Source organism: Lagenorhynchus albirostris, chromosome 12 (assembly GCF_949774975.1).
Source record: "Lagenorhynchus albirostris chromosome 12, mLagAlb1.1, whole genome shotgun sequence".
In the NCBI taxonomy this organism is placed as follows: Eukaryota; Metazoa; Chordata; class Mammalia; order Artiodactyla; family Delphinidae; genus Lagenorhynchus; species Lagenorhynchus albirostris.
In genome coordinates this window covers 77,290,956-77,309,454 of record NC_083106.1, presented here as the reverse complement: position 1 = coordinate 77,309,454, position 18,499 = coordinate 77,290,956, and the positions used below count along the sequence as shown (strand labels likewise).

The 18,499-nt window shown below is 40.5% G+C and overlaps 1 protein-coding gene across 1 annotated transcript in view; it reads right to left on the bottom strand.

The window, feature by feature from the left end:
- Positions 1 to 222: 222 nt before the first annotated feature.
- The window catches only part of COL12A1 (collagen type XII alpha 1 chain), a 111,762-nt gene continuing 93,485 nt past the window's right edge, over positions 223 to 18,499 (bottom strand). Inside the window, exons 54-66 of the mRNA XM_060167334.1 lie at positions 17,716 to 17,802; positions 16,126 to 16,179; positions 14,777 to 14,872; positions 13,525 to 13,578; positions 13,108 to 13,161; positions 11,378 to 11,431; positions 9,991 to 10,062; positions 6,547 to 6,582; positions 6,371 to 6,437; positions 5,681 to 5,869; positions 4,663 to 4,731; positions 3,506 to 3,676; positions 223 to 1,281 (exon numbers count right to left, since the gene is read on the bottom strand). Of these exons, the coding sequence (XP_060023317.1) occupies positions 1,106 to 1,281; positions 3,506 to 3,676; positions 4,663 to 4,731; positions 5,681 to 5,869; positions 6,371 to 6,437; positions 6,547 to 6,582; positions 9,991 to 10,062; positions 11,378 to 11,431; positions 13,108 to 13,161; positions 13,525 to 13,578; positions 14,777 to 14,872; positions 16,126 to 16,179; positions 17,716 to 17,802 (1,179 nt within the window). The 3' untranslated portion in view covers positions 223 to 1,105. The remainder of the gene's footprint in view (positions 1,282 to 3,505; positions 3,677 to 4,662; positions 4,732 to 5,680; positions 5,870 to 6,370; positions 6,438 to 6,546; positions 6,583 to 9,990; positions 10,063 to 11,377; positions 11,432 to 13,107; positions 13,162 to 13,524; positions 13,579 to 14,776; positions 14,873 to 16,125; positions 16,180 to 17,715; positions 17,803 to 18,499) is intronic.

The window sequence follows — 18,499 nt, the reverse complement described above, 5'->3', positions numbered from 1 at the left end:
TTCCTCTACATTCCTAATAAAGCCTTTGGAATCTGCTGGGCTTTTTAAAGCTCTCTCAATACCCTCTTTCTATGACTTCACCACATAATTAAAAATCTAAAGTTATTTAGCATAATTTAATAGTATTAGCAAGATTTCTAACTGTATCCAAGGATATGAACTTGTTTGTTTTAACAACCGCCTGGACAGTCCAAAAGGCCATTAAAGAAAAAACATACCATGTCAAATTTTCAGTAGTTTTATTGAAAAATGCCTCTTTTGTTTCAGAAATAAATAATATAAGGCAGTGAAATTCACAATCTGCAGTTAAAATATAAAAGCAGCAATTCTATGTTCATAGTCTTGCAAACATTTTCCAACTGCTTTTGATAACTAAGAAACATTATGTTCTGGGAAAAAAAAGTTCATACTAAATGTACAACACAAACATGCAATTCCATCTCTGCAGAATAATCTGCAATTTGGTATAAATGTTAGCGTGTCTAAAACAAGGAGGTTTAAGGCAATATGGAACTGTATCCAGTTGATACAATAATTTCAGCTACATGGCTTAAGGTTTGTGGTTGTTAAAGGAGATGTATAAGAGCATACTATGCCCTAATGTATAACAGAAGATAGAAGAGGAAGATAAATAGTCGCAACAGAGTTGACTTTTCCCTCTTTTTTGGTTTTAGGAGGGGAACTGCTTGGATCGGGATGTAACTGAACTGCAAATAAGCCTTGGAAAAGATAAACTGCCCTCTCGAAATACACAGTCGTTCTGGGTTCCAGGACTTAACTGCTTAACCTAAGAGTTTCATTGAGGCTTCCCGCTGTGCTACCTAAAGGCACAAGGCGCGTTCTCTCCCTGCAGCTTTTGTGAACAAAGTATTTCGCAAGCACTTCAAGGGCAAAGGCAAAGACTTCTACAGACTGCGTGCAGCGAGCTAGGCTTCCTGCAGGAACAAGGTTCTCTACAGCCAGAAAGGGTACTCTCGGATGAAGCAACGCCGGAAGAAACGTGACAGATAACACGTACACTGCTCCGTCTGACCTGTAAATGAGAATCCCAACACCTCCCCCCAGCCTGGCCGTGCTGCGCGCGCGCGCGCGCCAGGTGTCAGCTTCACTGCCGGGGGCCGCGGAGCAGGGCGCGCCGCCAGCGCTCATGGGGAGGACGCTCCTCGGCGGGCTCGTCGGCGCCATAGTCCTCGTACTCGTCCGCCGTCCGCTCGGGCTCCACCGGCACGATGAAGGGCTCGCGCTCAGGCAGGTAGGCCCCGCCCTCGGGCACGTAGGGCTCTGTCCGATTCAACATTACAGTTATGGCATGATTTGGAAGACACACACACACACACACACACACACACACAGCAAAAGCTAAATCATCACCCGAGGGGATGGCACTCCAGTCTTAATCTCATAACTATAAATAGATAAATTACAATGTTCCCATTGCTTCCATTTGCAGAGAGAATTTGGTGATCAATAATGAAATGGCACTTGTTTTTAACCTTCAAAGATCCAGCAGTAAGTACAATCATTGCACAAATACCTGGGAAGGGTCAGAGACTGGGCCAAGGAGAACTGTAAACCAACCTAGGTAGGATACTGCAAATCCCCAAGTAACCGTTCATGACTTCAAACTCCTCAGTTCAGAGAACCATTTGGAAAGATGAGGAGGTATGGGGAAGTGACATTGGCTCCTAGAAACTGAACTCTGGAGGTGAAAATCAACTATCACCAGGTAATATACAGTACATGACATGTTCTGTGGCTGTCTCTCCCACGGCCTGAGTTACAGCTGGTGGGTGAGGACCTCCAGTGACTACAGCGAAACAGGAAGAGAAGAAGTGACTCTCAAACTTTGGTTTGAAAATTGCGATTACAAAATCCAAATGAAAGTACACGTACAGAAGGTAATCATAGTAAGACACATGCCCTGAATCAGACACATCGCTAACAAGCGAGAGATGAGAATCTATTTGGTGTTATTCCGGCAGAGAGCAAGCAGCAGGCAGAAGCTGATTGTACAGGACTGTTAAGTGATTTTAGTGGACAGGATCACATACAAATCATTTACAAGCCATCATTAGTTTATTATTTACATAAGGTATTTCTCTTGAACCAGGTTAATTGTTTTTCTCAAAATGGCATCATCTCTGCGGTTAGTAGTTTTATTATGCGCCTCTTTCAAAGCGGAGGCTTCTCATGAGCTGTGTGTTTGAACGTTTTCTTTTAAATAATATTTTTCTACATTATTACTGAAATGCATCAGGCTTATAAACTAACACCACTGCTTTTGTCTCATTCAAGTTAGTATAAAGAGTCTCCACCCTCCGTTATGATGTCCACCCAGTTCATTAACCATATCTGTGGTGAGATTTCCATACAGACTCATTTCCTAATAAGCACGTGCGCAAACATCTCAGAAACAGGATTTTCATGTATTCAAACTGTAAGCAGCGCTGGCGACTTAGAAAATTTGTTAGCCGGAACCTGAAACAGGTCAAAGATGATAGTTTTTAAAAGTTGAATTACTATGCAAAAAAACATCTATACACATTCATCTAAGTATGTAATGGTTAAAGTATATATGTATATATCCATATATTTCAAGTTATTCACACATACCAGAAGGCAGAGGTAATTTAAATTTCTTTTATAAAGAGTGAAATTGTAATTTTGTGAATGGGTTGCTCGAGAAATTTACGATTCATGATTACTTCTGGTCATAGGTAAGTATGCACATAAATATATAGATATATAGATATTTAGATATTCAACTACTCATGCACTACTTGCTAGTAGCCAACCATATCAAACAGCAGTATCATTTTTAAAACTTGCAAGATGCTCGAGGGTGTGCTGATGAAAAGGTCACCGCTGACCGCTGCCCACAGCATTAATATATTTATTTTCAGATCAGCATATCTCCTTTATCCCCACAGTCCCCAAAGTCAGGCTTAAGAGACTTCTGCCTCCTGTAATTGTCGAGTACTAGAATTTCATGACTGACTCTAAAAACATTAAGTCCCAGAGTTTATAAATATTAATTCCATGGACAATGTGAAATAGTGAAATATTTTCAGTTGTCTGCACCATGTTATCAAATAGTCTGCCTACATATTAGAGTCTCAAAACAGTTTTTTAGATATATTCTTGTATTCAACAAATCCCTCTTTCCAGCCTTTAGGGTTAAAAACAAAAAACAAAAAACAAAAAAACAGTCCATTGGTAGCATTCTTTGAACTCCCAAGAGAAATAAAGAGAGGTTTATGATGTGATTTGGTAAGTGCAGAAGTATAGAAAGGAGGAGAAGATAATTATTCAACTCCTAACAGTGAAATAATGTTATAAAATTAACATTAATTCTTTTGAGAGAGAATAACAAAACATACAACTGAAAGAGTTGATATCTTCAAGAAATCCTCAAATCAACTTTCCTTCCGTCCTAGGGAACTTCATTTCCATAAAGGTTTTTTAATTCAGGTGAGTTTGGGTCCCTATAATGGCAACAACATACCTGGGTAGCCTTGTCCATTGTATGGGATGCTAGCACACTGGGAAGAGTCACAGTATCCAGGAGGACCTGGCGGGCCTCGGACACCTGAGTTTCCAGGACGACCAGGGGGACCTGGAGGACCTCTTGAACCTGTGGACCCTGGTGGACCCGTTCTGGATTCTCCTTGTGGACCTATTACGGGTTTAAAAGAAATATTTCCCCTCTTGTCAAACACATCTCCTGAGGCAGTCAACAATACTTCGGCACCTCCACTACTTCAAGACTAGACGATTCACTAGTGTATGGTAAGAAAATATGTCCTTAAGGAATCACCAGTATGACCCAGTGTAGAACTTTCTTGCCAGTGATTCAAGAAGTAATGCCAAAAATCCAACTATGTTAATGATTTTATTCAAAGAAAACTGACTTAGCAAGAATTGAGCCAAACTAAAGATATCAGTGAGTTCTCTGGTTTGCTCCCACTGTCTTAGAGGTAAGACTCGCTGCAGGAAATGGCTGTGGTAGCCAAGGCAGACATTCGGGTTGCCTGCTCCACCTCCAGACTATGTGAAACAGTGCTATTTCTGGATCAAGTGACGCTTACTCATGCTTAACATAAATGTAAAGATTTAACCTCCAGGACTGACCATGGTTGCAAGGGTCTCACGGACCTTATAACGAAGAAAAAAATTCATTTTCAATCTAGTAAACAAAATGCACAGAACAACTATTATTTCCTTCCAAAACATCAATAAAGAAACTGTGAATGAAATCTTGCAGCGTGTCAGGATTTGTAATGAGAGTATATTTCCTCAGTCTACTAGCGACCTCTTAAAGAATACCAGAAGGAACAGGAAATGACAGCATCCTTAAAGGCTATGAGGCCAAACAAAACAAACAGGAATCCCATAAAGAGAAAACAACAGCCCTCTGTGTCACTAAAACTCAAACCCTCCTATATTAAAGTTAGAGTAAATGCTTAAATAGAACGCACTGAAACATTTTTGAACAAAGAGAACATAAAAATGAGGTATAACCTCCTCTATAACTTCTTGCTAAAATACCTTCTGTGATGGTCAGTATGCCTGAAGCTAACAGGATGAGTTTGTGCATCTCGTGGGGTCGTATGCTCTCTCGGTAATGATATGTTCACTTGTTTGATGTACTAGCAAACCTACCTGAGGGGCCAGGCAGCCCTCGAGGTCCTGGAGATCCAATACCCCTTTCGCCTTTCTCTCCCGGCAAACCTAAGCGAGCACAAAATGGGAAAACACAGAGGGAAAATGATCCGGAAACAAGTAGCCTTCATCGGAACTGATAGTACTTGATTCAAGTAATTCGTTTCCCGTAGTGAAAGCAGAACCCAATTTTTCACAGAAGTCCACGCTTTAAGCCAAATTCTTTCTAGACATTTGTGTAATTCCAGATTCATGGCCAAGAAACAAATCTGGCTACAAGTCAGGGGAAAAATTACTTGAAGAAAACAAACCCATCTAATATATTATTTTAGAAGCAGTAATTAAGAACAGAAATCTTGAATAAATAGTTACAACTCACTGAAGACGTCTTAAAGGTATCTTATCTTTAGTAGCCCTATCAGTACCTCATCTAAATAATCAGAATTATAGACATATCTACGTTTTCCGCAGAATGTTAGCCATCACTTTGACAAAAGTGAGTACCCAGCATCCTGAAACATCTGGAATCACATAATCCTGTTTTTCTTCTTTTCCTTCAGTTACACTTATCTACCATGAAATTAAAGCCACATAAACGCATAAGACCAGTTTCCAGGCCCTGAATAAAGGAACCAGAAGAATTTAGATCCAAAATCTTAGGGCTGCTTGCATTCAGTTGCTGCCCAGCTCTTGCCAGTCAAAACAATTAAGATTTTATGCCTGATTCAGTTTGCCAGGATACAGTTTTCCCATTAACGACAGCAACAATCAGAAAATAGCATTGTCTTTACTGAGCTCTCATGACAAAATCTTCCTGTTTTCTAAGACAGGGATCTCTACAGCCTGCAACTGCCTAAAGAGAAAGACAGGTTCATGGATGCACGGCTCTTCTGGGGCTGTCCGAACAAGACCAGTGTAGTTTGCTAAGTCCAGTCTTCTACATGCTTTTCAACTGGACCCAGCTCCTACGCTTGCAGATTCCTTCCTTTATCCCTGTGCAGCAGTCAGGAATGCCTACCTCGTTCGCCCGGGGGTCCCTGCATCCCTGGTGTGCCCGGGAAGCCTGGCCGCCCCCCAGGCCCTGGTTCTCCTCTGGCTCCTGCGCTGCCAGGGGGCCCTGGAGGACCCGGCGGGCCTGGTTGGTTGCGATTAGAGTGGTAGTCGTTTGGAATCTGATTCAGCATCTGATTGAATCTGCTCATCTGACCTAAAAAAAATAAATAAGACTTATTAGTAAGAAACCCAATAAGGGGGCTACCCTGGTGGCGCAGTGGTTGAGAGTCCGCTTGCTGATGCTGGGGACACGGGTTCGTGCCCCGGTCTGGGAAGATCCCACATGCCGCGGAGCGGCTGGGCCCGTGAGCCATGGCCGCTGAGCCTGCGCATCCAGAGCCTGTGCTCTGCAACGGGCGAGGCCACAGCAGTGAGAGCCCCGCGTACCGCAAAAAAAAAAAAACAATTTTCTATCAGACAGAATGTAAGGATAACAGGCTATTATTTTACCTTGGTTTATTGTTTTATCTTAATGCTAGTCATTAAAATATCATTGGCTTTATCTAACAGGATACAAAACTGACATCGTATAAAAATAAGAGCTCATGGAAATAGAAACATCTATCTTTGAAAGTTTATGACACAAACTGCATTTTCCTGCAATTAACTAAAAACAACACATGCACTCATACATTAAAAGGAAAAGAAATTTTACCACTTATCAGTTGTTCACAGACTTGTCTTGCAACTGCTCGCATCATGTTCTGGGAAGCAATGTCTCCCTAGTTAATTAAATCAATAAGTAGGATCAGCATATTATTTCCATAGTTTCAGAGTTCAATGTTTAACACACGATATAAATTTGTAAGTCAGATTTTAAGCAATACATACTCTATCACCTTTCTCTCCTTTCAATCCCGATGGACCCTGAAATATAGGAATTTCAGATATTAGAAACTGACAAACATGGTCTAAAATGACTCATGAATGGACAGGATGATGAAAGAGGGCAAGGTCTGCTTTCTAACAAATTAGCAAAATGACACATCACATTTACATCCATGTTACTCACATTTTGTTTGTCTGTCAAAAGGAATCTAATCTGTCTCCCTGTCTCTCTCTCTCTCCCTCTCTCAGAAGCACGTGTCCTCCAATATAGTGCTGAGTTGTGAATTTTATGATCACCAATTTAGAAGTTATGTACTGTGCATACATTTTATGATGCCATTCACAATACAGGTCTGCAACTGAAACACATGTAAAATTGCCCTTGCTACCATTCTACTTTCCTTTACGTCACCATGGCTGGGGAGCTCAGGTGGTTACTTTAGGTTGTGCATGAGGTTAATCTTGGTTCAGTTAGAACCCATAAGAACCTGTTCTAGTAAGAGCTTTCTGTCAATTCCCTAACTAAATATGTATCTGTAACTCCTTCCAGTGATTTTTTGTGCACTGGGCATGAAAGGAACCATGTGCCTCCCTTATTAAAGGGCTCAATCCAAGTGGTGGTTCCCACATCCAAACGCAACCACAGAACATTTGTCCCTATTCTGTCAGGCCTCTCACTGGCCATGAGAGGATCTTGGAAAAAGTCTTCCTTCTAGTGCAAGAAGTTTTTGTCTTTCAGTATATCTCCAGGCTGCCAGCTGAAAGGAATGCCCAAACCATTGACAAATCTGATGGTCAGATAACATCCCAAACCAAACTGCCTCTTACCGTCTCCAAGACTCTTGCCTGAACGGCTCCAATATCCTCCTAACTGGTCCTCCTGCAACCCATTTGGCCCCTTTTGAGTCTGTTCTCCACAGAGAAGCCAGACTGATATTTTTAAAAAGAAAATTGGCGCATGTCACTCTGGCTCCAAGGGCTTCCCATCACACTAAGAATAAGATAAGAGATCCTCACCATGGGCTGGGTGGTCCACATGCTTACCTGTGCCCAGCTAGCTGACCTCATCTTTCATCCCTCTCCCCTCACTCCCTTTACTTCCGGTGCCCGGGCCTCTCTGCTGTTCCTTCCACGTGCCACCTTCGTCCTCCCTCGGCCTTTGTTCATGCTGTTCCCACTTCCTGGAATGCTGTTCCCACTGCCTGCTCCCTTGCTTCATTCCACCTCCTCAGACAGACTCCCTGACTGCTGTATCTGAAATAGCCCCCTTCCACCACCACAATTACCCGCTAACCCCTTACTCTGTGTTTCTTTTCTTTGTTATCACTCATCATCACCAGAAACCGTATTGTTTATTTACATTTTGGGGTCTATATCCTCCACTAGAATCTCCATGAGGGCAAGGACTTTGTCTTGTTTACGTTTATATCCCCAGACCTTAGAACACCGACGGGCACATTTAGGCACCAAACAAATGGGTGTTGAGTAAATGAATAAAAATATTCCATCAGCAGTTCCTGGAAACATCCACGATACAACATCAGGTGTTACAAGTTAGCAAGAAGACACCACTGGTTCCAAGAGCTAATGACATAAGCTAACAGTGACTGAGCTAAGCTCTCTCCTAAGACCTTTATACTCCCGTCTGCTAGTTTTGGTTTTAGAAACTAAAGGTAAGATAGAAGAGAGAAGAAAAGGAGAGGTAATTTGCTACCTTAGAAGGATGAGGAAGGTAAAGGGGGAAAAGGGGGTAGATAAGGTCCAAATAAATGTTACCAAATTATAGTCATAAGAAAAACTGGAGTTTGCCCTTTGCTAAAAGTACTGGACTCTTATGGAAACTCTTATTTAGTTTGGAGCATTTTGTAAATTTCAGGAAATTATTTTTTACACTTACTGCTACTTTCTTCCCATGTGTTCTTTTTTAATTTACTGCCACTCTGAGATTGTTCTAGGATGTAAGATTTAGAACTCATCTTTATTGCCAGTATCTAGAGCTCTCATTTCAAGTAAAGGAAGTAGAAGTTTCTTTCAGGTTTCTAACTTCAGCCATCGATTACATCCGTGATATTCTTACGTTAGACTCTCTTTCAGTCATAGTAAAACGAGATAGAATTCTGAAAGGGTTAACAAGTTCCATGTACTTTTAAGGGCTCTTGTGAAGTTTCTGTCATGATTCATTGAGGAAAAGAAAGTAATACAGTCATATACTAGAGTACACACAGAGTAAGAAGTACACCAGGAGTCCTTTCATCTTTATCCTGCTTGCTTAATTTTATGTAAACATAGAAGGCAGGCCATATCACATGAAGATTCTAAGTTAGTTTGACATTAAAATTTTTTAAGCTTGGGTTTATATAACTTTGGACAATACTTCAGAAGAGAGAAGTTCTGTTCAGAGAACAGCCCTGATAGATGTGTCATTACTAATAATTGGACTTGTTGATCTTTGAGATAAATTTTTATATTTCAGAATTCTATTCAGACAAAAAAAAACTGCTTAAAATAAATTCATTCCTCATACATACAAATAAGGAAGAGCTTGTAACAAAGAATATGGAGCCCAACAGTTATTACAAATACTTCTGGGTATTTTAGAAGCTATGAATTCAGTTTTGGAGATACTGATTTGCAAATAGAAGATATCCATGATACCATCTCAACTATTATTTTAATCAAAACATCTGATGAAAAGAAAATTAAACTGGATGTAAATTGGAGCAGGGCAGTATAAAAAAGTATAATGGGGCTTCCCTGATGGCGCAGTGGTTGAGAGTCCGCCTGCCGATGCAGGGGACACGGGTTCGTGCCCCGGTCCGGGAAGATCCCACATGCCACGGAGCGGCTGGGCCCGTGAGCCATGGCCGCTGAGCCTGCGCGTCCGGAGCCTGTGCTCCGCCACGGGAGAGGCCACGACAGTGAGAGGCCCGCGTACCGCAAAAAATAAATAAATAAAAAAGTATAATGGTGGGTGAGATAAATCCTTTTAATTCTGGGACTAATGTTCTAGCAACCTCAGCGCAAGAGAAAAGAGCCAGCAGCGTGGCCACAGGATACTGACAAAGGGCTAACTTCTGCAGAGCACCCATGGAGGCGCCACGCACCATCACGTACTTTTCTGTCTTAAGCTGCATACCGCTCCTAAACGAAAAGAATGATTTTGCTGACCCAGCTCTGAGTGTTTATTCAGTGCAGAAATATGTGTCTTGGCTTATAATCCCATTCTCCTTTTAAAGAAACCCCATGACCACAATTTTCATCCCAGAATGTTATAACTTAGAGAGAAAATTTTTAGAACTAGTACCAAGTTAAATCCATGGATTTAGCATAGCTTCAGCAAATGCTTCACACACATTACAGCAGAGATAACATAAATATGCCACAGCCTTGCAGTCTCCTCATTCATGGCCACAGTGCAATGACTAGGCATGCAAGCCGTCCACTTACTGGTCTGCCGTGGTCTCCGGGTTTTCCTGGTTTCCCACTCGGTCCTGTGACTCCTGGAGAGCCTGGGCTTCCCTAAAACACAGGGAAGCTTACCATCAAAGAAGAATTTCATCTAAAGTAAACTAGCAAAGCATGGCTGGGTTTAAAAGCTTTTAGCACATAATCACATACTAAGGAAGAACAAAATCAAATTTTAAGATAACATGGAGGAAAAAAATCTTGAAAATTCCCATTCAATCTTTATGGACTACATTTAATCGGTTTCACTATTCACAGACTGTGATCCTAGTAAATTGGCTGCTAAGTGAATTTGCAGAAAGCAATTCCTATTAGTGTGTTTCTATTACCAAACCAGAAAACTCATCAAAAGACAGGAGTGAATTCTGGCTGGGGAAAATACTGAGAAGGTAACTGGGCACCACGTGGTGGAGTTTCCCCTTGTCTCCTGGGAGTTGTATCTCAGCCTAGAAACTCACTTTTTCTTTGGTGCATTCAATAAAGGGTGCCTCCTCTTCTATCATATCAGCACCCTCTATCCCATCAAAACCATAAGAATTTCTCCCCGTTCCTTTCAGCACAGCTTTAAGACATTTTAGCAACATTTTTAGTAAAATATTTATAATATCGCTAAGTCAATACATTATGTCTAAAGCTAAAATATCCTTCAAATAGAATCATCAGATTTTGGTAAAACAATCCTTTATTCATCAATTATGTAAATTTTAATATCTGTAGTAAATACTTTAAATCAAAGCTTATTATACATTTTCAACTCTACTTGAGAACATCTATATTAAACATAAATAATAAAATTATTTTAACATATGCTCTCCAGTCCTCATATACAGCCAGAAGCCATGAAGAGCATCCCTCACCTCAAACAATGTAATTGTGATCTCACCTGGATGCAGGTATACAGACGCTTCTTTCAAAATCATTGGCTTCAGTATTTTCCCCAAAGATCTTAATTAGAAAACCTACTCGGGTAAAACTTACTTCCTCTGAATGACTTAAACCTGTTCGGTAATTAATGTCCTTAAAATTCAAATATCATAGGCTATGGACTCTTAAAATTCTAGAACAGGAAGTAACCAGTAAGGTCATAAAACCTACCACTTAACATGGGCATGGAAGGAACTGGTTGGTTAGGGATATTTTTGTTGTTTTTCAAATATAACTTGATTAAACAGAAAGACTCTATTTTAACACCTCTGTTTTCTCTAGCCCATTTTGATTTAGGAGAATAAAAACAAGTAGCTCCCTCGACGGTGTGCCCCCCAGCACAGATGGAACATGCCTCAAAGGTCAGGTTACCAGGCTCTTCCCTAGCAAGCGGGGCTAGGGGTTTAGGGTGGGGAGATAAGAGTGTCACCTATTCCATTCTTACCGGTGGCCCAGGGGGGCCCCTAGGTCCCATTGCTCCATCTTTTCCAGTAAAGCCCTATTGTAAAAATGAAATTAATTATAGATTAGTGAAATAATGACCAAGTAAAATGGAAAGACACTAGACAGGTTGATAAGAGTGACAGGTGAGGGATTTAACCCAACTGCAGGTAACCTTTCAATATAAAGACAAATATGCCAAAAAATGTTTTCCATTGAAGTTATGCTTTTTATTGAATAATTCATTTCTATACTCAGTCATTTATATAGTTATAAATATAAATATAAATCATTTTAAGAATCAATCCAGTCTTCTCCGAAGAAAGCAGATTCCTTTTATGAAGATACTCACGTTTACTTTTATAAGAGTGTAAAGAAGTCTAAAGGAAGACTAGCCCTTTCTACCAAAAAGTCAATGTCGACTAACTGGCCCAGGAAGGATCAAAGTAAGATGAAGGGAGTGTTGCATCACAGAAGATGCAGGAGGGGCCAACCACCTGGTTAGAAAACGCCCTTCCTTGTATATTCAGTATGTATCATTACTTCCTGATTGCGGTATTTTTAGGTTTGTTGACTAACTGAATAGACTGACTTGTCACCTTTGCAATCTCACTATTGTCCTTTATTGTAAAATAAGAATTCCAAAAAACTGAAGTGTCAGTCTCAAAAGAGTCAGAAGAATATGTATATAGAAGTACCACTGGGCCCCAGACTCCCAGAGAATACCATTTTCTCTTTGACCTCACTCTCTCATAAACTCAAGAGTAGGCATTGGAGCAAATAACTGTCACTGGCAAATCATCCAAATCTGGAATTATCTGGGCAAAATCTTTGCTCCATCTGACTGACCCAACTCTCCTGCCCCATGATGTCGGGGAGGTGTTAAGGGTAACAAATCAATGCCTTTAGTGACAGCTATTATAGCCCTGGCCCTCTGAGACCCTGCTGCTAGTCCTGTGTTTTAACTTGATAAGTCAGAATCTAGACAACTCTCAGACTGTTGTTTGGACCAGAAGATGCTGAAAAGTCATTAGTGCCTTGGTTCTGAGCAACTCTAAAATAGTTTATTAAAGCATTCGTCGTCTCCTATGAAAGCAAATTTTCTGTAACATTGGATTAGAGCACAGAAGCCATGTTCACTGTGCTTCTCATTTACTTGTCCTAGAAAAAACTGGGTCTCCTGCACTGATTTCATCGTAAGTCAAGAGCAAAACTGAAATCTGCCACAAATGAGCAAGATGCCTACTAGGTTCCAGTTGGCTTTCCATCACAGAGGCCTACAGGGGGTATCTGAGTTCTAAAGGTGTAGAAGAGATGTCCCTGACGGCATAGAAAGTGCCACGGAAATCAAGACTATTCTTAGAGTTACGTAAAAGATGCCTCATAACAAAGATTTTAATTTTAGGATTCAAAGCAATTTGCTAGGATTCTTGAATCTCTCTCCAATGAACCAAAATTCCTTTTAGGGACTTGGTTTTCCAAATATGATAAAAGAAAAAATTTTTCCAAAATTAAAATTCTGACAACTCATTTGAAGTCCCACCATTTTGTTTCATAGACCTTGAGATTGACCTGGTATCGGTTGGTCCGCTGATATTAGCTTTTCTGCCTCCCGTGAGATGTGTGAACTCTGCATTTCCAGCCATGCAAATTGAATTATGGGGGGTTCTTAATTAATAGGCAACAATGTGATATCATTTCCAACATCCTTACAGCCTGCCCAAGAAAACTTACTCTGTCTCCTGGAGGGCCCATTGGTCCTGGTGGGCCAGGTAATCCTGGGGTTCCCTACACAAAAGGAAACAAACAAGTGAAACACTGTAATTAACTTCTTGTGTGAGAAAAGGGATTTCTGTTATTCTCTAAGATGCTTGGGGAAAAAATGCAGGGGGCTCTGAAAGGAAACAGACACTCAGAAGCAAGCCCAGTGCCAGCCCAAGAGGAAGATGCTCGCTCAGTCATCAAGCCCAGACCTGACTGAACAGCACAAGCTTGAAGACTAACCAGGCAACGGAATGGAAATGACGTGCAGCACACGGCCAGGCTTCTGCTTTGCTGCTTAACCTTGGCTCATCTTTTGAGGCACCACAAGGGCAACTATGCAAATAACACTTGACCAGCAAAGAAAAGGCAGCGTGAAGAACAACTCACCGTCCGGCCTGGAAGTCCCGGCTCTCCAGCATCGCCCTTCATGCCCTGGCGACCCTGGAGCAAACAGAGGGAAAACAGGTCTCAGGTGTTTTACAGAAATTAAGTGAAAAGGAAAGACGTGAGCCGTTCCTGAAATCTCTGTCACTTCATAAATCCAGTGAAGCATATTTGTGACGGGAGGTGAATCAATTATTTGGGGGACTGATGTTCACTTTTTAAACTACAAATGCTGTTATAATTTCCACTTATCATGTTATGGGATAATTTTATATAATCATGGGAGAAGATGTCTCCTTTGAAAGAACCTAATTGAACATAGGGATTTTCATAGAAATAGAAGTTGAAGGGAAAAGTGTTTTATTTAATATATTTAATTTGGTGCTCATTTTAATAGATATTCAATGAAACACTGTAACATAATTTTGGTCTTTATAACTACATGCTAGAAGACACTTGTTACACAGGCAAATCTGAATTAATTAAAGCTGATAAACTTCATGTAGTAGCAATAATAAGAAAAGGTAAAAGCCCTAAATCTCCCTTTTGGACATAAGAAGCTAAAAGTTAGATGCATTCAACCCTTCTGAGTGAAAAAGTCCTAGCCCTTCAAATGTTTCATTTCTAGTGATATCTGATACAGATTGTTTTTCCTCTAAATGCCAAAAGGATGTATGTGTCTTCTAGTATGGCATCTTTAAAAAGGAGTTTAGAACTAAACTTAAAACTATGAAATTATCTGTATTCTTATTCATTTACTGTGTGTTTTAAAGTATAGAAAAAAGTAGTTAAATAAAATATGAGCCTTTAAAGATAAAACACCTCTTTATAAGTTCAGATTAGCATTTGGAACAAAAGGTAAACATGTTATTAAAACTTTTTATAGAAGTAATGATGTAGATAAATAATGCAAGCTTGCCTTGAAGTCATAAACATTAGAAAAGGACCCCGGGGCTGCCACAGACTCAAAGCAGTATCAAAGCTTTCAGGATGTTGAAGGATATTTGCATTACTTAGTAAAAAAATTTTTTAAAGGTCAAATAATTAGCAACAATTTTCCCTACACAGTTACGTATTATTACATACAGTATTTACATATCTGAAATTACAGTCATAGGAAGTCTTCTCAATGACTAAAATTTGTTGACTTCTCTGAGAAAACATTTGAGTTTGGCGAAATAGAATAAAAAAATGTTCCAGTTAAACTCAACGTTAATCCACCACCCTCATTTCATACAGAAAGCTTTGTGCTTACTTGTTCTCCTGGAATAGAGAGGCCGTTGGGTCCCTGGGGGCCTGGCGGACCCTGGGGACCAGGAGGACCTGAATCTCCACGAGGACCAGGGGGGCCCTAAATACACGGAAGAGAAACAAGCACAGAGTCATGGAATGCCCTTCCAGTGCCTGTCTTCATAACTCTAAGACACCAATCATATAATCTTTGCAAACATTTTACAAATCTATCCATCTATAAAAACATGTAATGCCATTCCTTTCTTCCCTTTGCTACTCATTAAAAGAACAACTGGAAAGTACAATAAATTCACAAGAGCACTTATATTTCCAAAATTCCTATTAAAAGTAGGTTTCTAAAAGAAGTAAAATACATTGAATATAATATATTCATATATTTATAGTCCTAGATTCATTCAGAGATCAAAGCTCAAAATTCACTGGATTTGGGCTTCCCTGGTGGCGCAGTGGTTGAGAGTCCACCTGCCGATGCAGGGGACACGGGTTCGTACGCCGGTCCGGGAAGATTCCCACATGCCGCGGAGCGGCTGGGCCCGTGAGCCACGGCCGCTGAGCCTGCGCGTCTGGAGCCCGTGCTCCGCAACGGGAGAGGCCACAACGGTGAGAGGCCCGAGTATCGCAAAAAAAAAAAAAAAAAAAAAAAAATTCACTGGATTTGATTTCTTTTAAGCTCGTCCTGATTTCTCTTAGACTTGGGCTTATTTCTGGGACTAACGTATGTATAAGTCAAGCAAGGAAAGAGCAGGTATGTTCACTCTATGCTGGAGCTTCTTTGCAGTGTGTCTAGGTGGAAAAGGCACAAACTTGGAGTCAGACAGACCTGGGTCAGTCAGCACCCCAGCCTCACTTTCCTAACTGGGTTAGCTTATCATTAGTGATAGTATGACAAAAACTACACATCATCTTCATAATATATTCCCCTAAGAAGCTTCAGTTGTCTTATGGAGACCAGTATGGAACCGGTAGAAGGGGCTGGTGACCTGCCATGAACATACATGTGGCTGCTCAGCTATTTCTCTGAGACAGGTGAACCGTCCCCAGCAGGACCCTGCTCCCTGTGGGGTCTTCCAACTGATGGCCAGGTCACCCCCTCTGCTTCCCCAAGTGACAGCAGAGCCCTTAGGTGCTTCTGCAGGTTTCCCATGTGCAATTCCTACATCAGTGAGATGCCCGGTACATTCTTTATCTGGCTAGCCTAATCCATCATTTTGACACCCAGAGACAAGACAGAGATAATTATATTGCCTAAGGCACACTAAACTTGAATCAACTTGCTCAAGTTGTAGAAATTTGAATAACCAGACTTTAACATACAGGTGAAAATAAAAATGCACTCTAAAATATACTTACAATTGCCCCACTGATACCTCTTTCACCTCTGGGACCTTTAGCACCAGGTCCTCCCTAAAATACATAGTAAGAGTATATTTTAGAGTGAACACAGGAAAGTAGGAAGAAGTTGATATATAAAAGTTGCTTCGAGAAGCAGTGCATTCTCCAGACAATACAGTTATTTATAAAATATGGAAGTAAATACTTTATATCCTACAAATGTGTGGGGAAAGAGAATTTCGAAACTTTGTACATTCTAAGGATCTCATTTTTACATTCTGAACTTTTCTTAATTGTTAGCAAATTTTGAAGTTGTTTGAAAATTTGAGGTTTACTGGGAAAAAAACAAGCATTACTTAAATACTATAGTTAAGTATTTTTAAGGAGAAAAATCTGTTTTGGAATTATATGAACGCATTCTTCAGGGAAAATAATATGCAAAAAGAAGAATCTCTCAAAATCTCAGAACATGTAGTTTAGTAGCAGGAATTCAGAGACCACTGAACAAAGATGAAATAAACATGATAGTGAGATCCAACAATGTTATCATACAATTAGAGGGAAAAAAATCCCTACTTCTCAAGAACATCTGAGTCACATCCAGCATATAATTTTATGATTACAAATATAAATCAGGTAAGTCACTGTTAATTGCAAATAGTCTTATGTTGAATCTTGCTTTGCTCTTTAATATCTTTATTTTATGTTTTGCTTCAGGAAAACTCACATCACAAAAATATGTTTACAAAATCATCAGGACCACTGGTAATTCCAGAGACATTTTGATTCCATATATGTGGAGCTAGTTTGTAATTAACTTAAAATCAATTTACATTATTTGCTATGACCCATGTATAGTAAAATCTGGTGTTCTGAGGCTCTCTGAACTGTTCGTATGTTAATTAACCATTTTCTTAAAAGAGTTCAATAGAGCTTAAAGGTATCACTTCTATTCTGAAAAACCAGCCCAGGTCAGATGTTAGATTGACTAAATCGGGGAGTCCACGTTGATTAATGAGACACATGAGTGTACTCTTCAATGTTTTGCATTGCATTTTCTTGGTCTCCCCTCCACCCATGAATAGACCTGGTCAGTCTTCCCACTCAAGTTATTCCTAACACCAACACTTTCACCCAGAGTTTATGATATCATCACATATGTATATTATCCTCTATGTTATTCTATGATATGTTTGCTAATAATATACACATATGCTAGGTTCTAAGCAAGTTGTTGTTGGGCCAGCCTCTCAACCACGGCTCCATAACATACGTACGAGAAGCGTCAGGAAACAAAGGAATTTTCAAAATCAAGCGATTACAGAGAGAAACCCAAATTCATATCTTTAAGAGAAAAGCTCTTGAATGCTAGCCGATGTCATTCATTCTTGTGTGGCTAGAGAAATGTGTTCAGATGTGTTCAAATTTTCTTCTTGATTTACTCCACTTCAGATCTCAAAACACGCTACAAACATGGTGTGCAATGCAGCTTGTTCTGCCCTAGAACACACCAGTGGCTGGGAGCTTCTAACGCATGACATACCGGCCAAAGGGTGATCATGCCCAGGATTTACCAGGAAAAACTAGAGGAAATATTTGTTTCCTTACCGCAGGGCCTGGTGGTCCTGGAGGTCCAATGCTGTCCTGCGTACACGTGCAAGCATTTGGAAGACTGGGGCATTTTGCTTCATCTCTCTGAAATTTTGAAAAGAATATTTATCTATGAATTGATGGTAAAAACAGCTTCCCATCCCCCATGCTCACTAATCTTATATACACAAGGGAATCTATTTCCCAACTTGAAGAAATAATTTTTAGCTATGATTACAAACAGTCTTACGTTGAATCTTGCTTTGCTCCTGATGTCTTTATTTTATGTTTTGCTTTAGGAAACCTCACACAACAAAAATATGTTTACAAAAATATCATCAAGACCATTGGTTATTTAATCCAATTTTCTCTAGTCTGGCGTTAGGGAAAGGCTGAGTATCTCAGATATGGAGGCCCATTTCCTTCAGAACAAAATCTAAAATCCTTTCCAGGCCTACAGGGGCTTACATGCACTGCCAAGCAGCAGCACACCACCGTGCCCCTCCCACTGCCCTTCACTCTGCCCCAGCGCTCCCTCATCCCCTTCATGCCTCTCAGATGTTTAGGGCACCTTGCCGCCTTAGGGCCTTTGCACTTACAGCCCCCTCTGGCTGGAAGTCTCTATCTCCATTATCCACATAGTGTGTCCTCTCACTTCACTCAGGTCTCTGTTTAAATCTCCCCTTATCACTGACGGCTGAGGGTACTCACCTGGCTATCTCTCCCTGTACCCTGGCGTGTTTTCACGCAAGGACTTTTCACTCTATAACGTACTGTATACCTACTTGTTCATTCCTCCTCT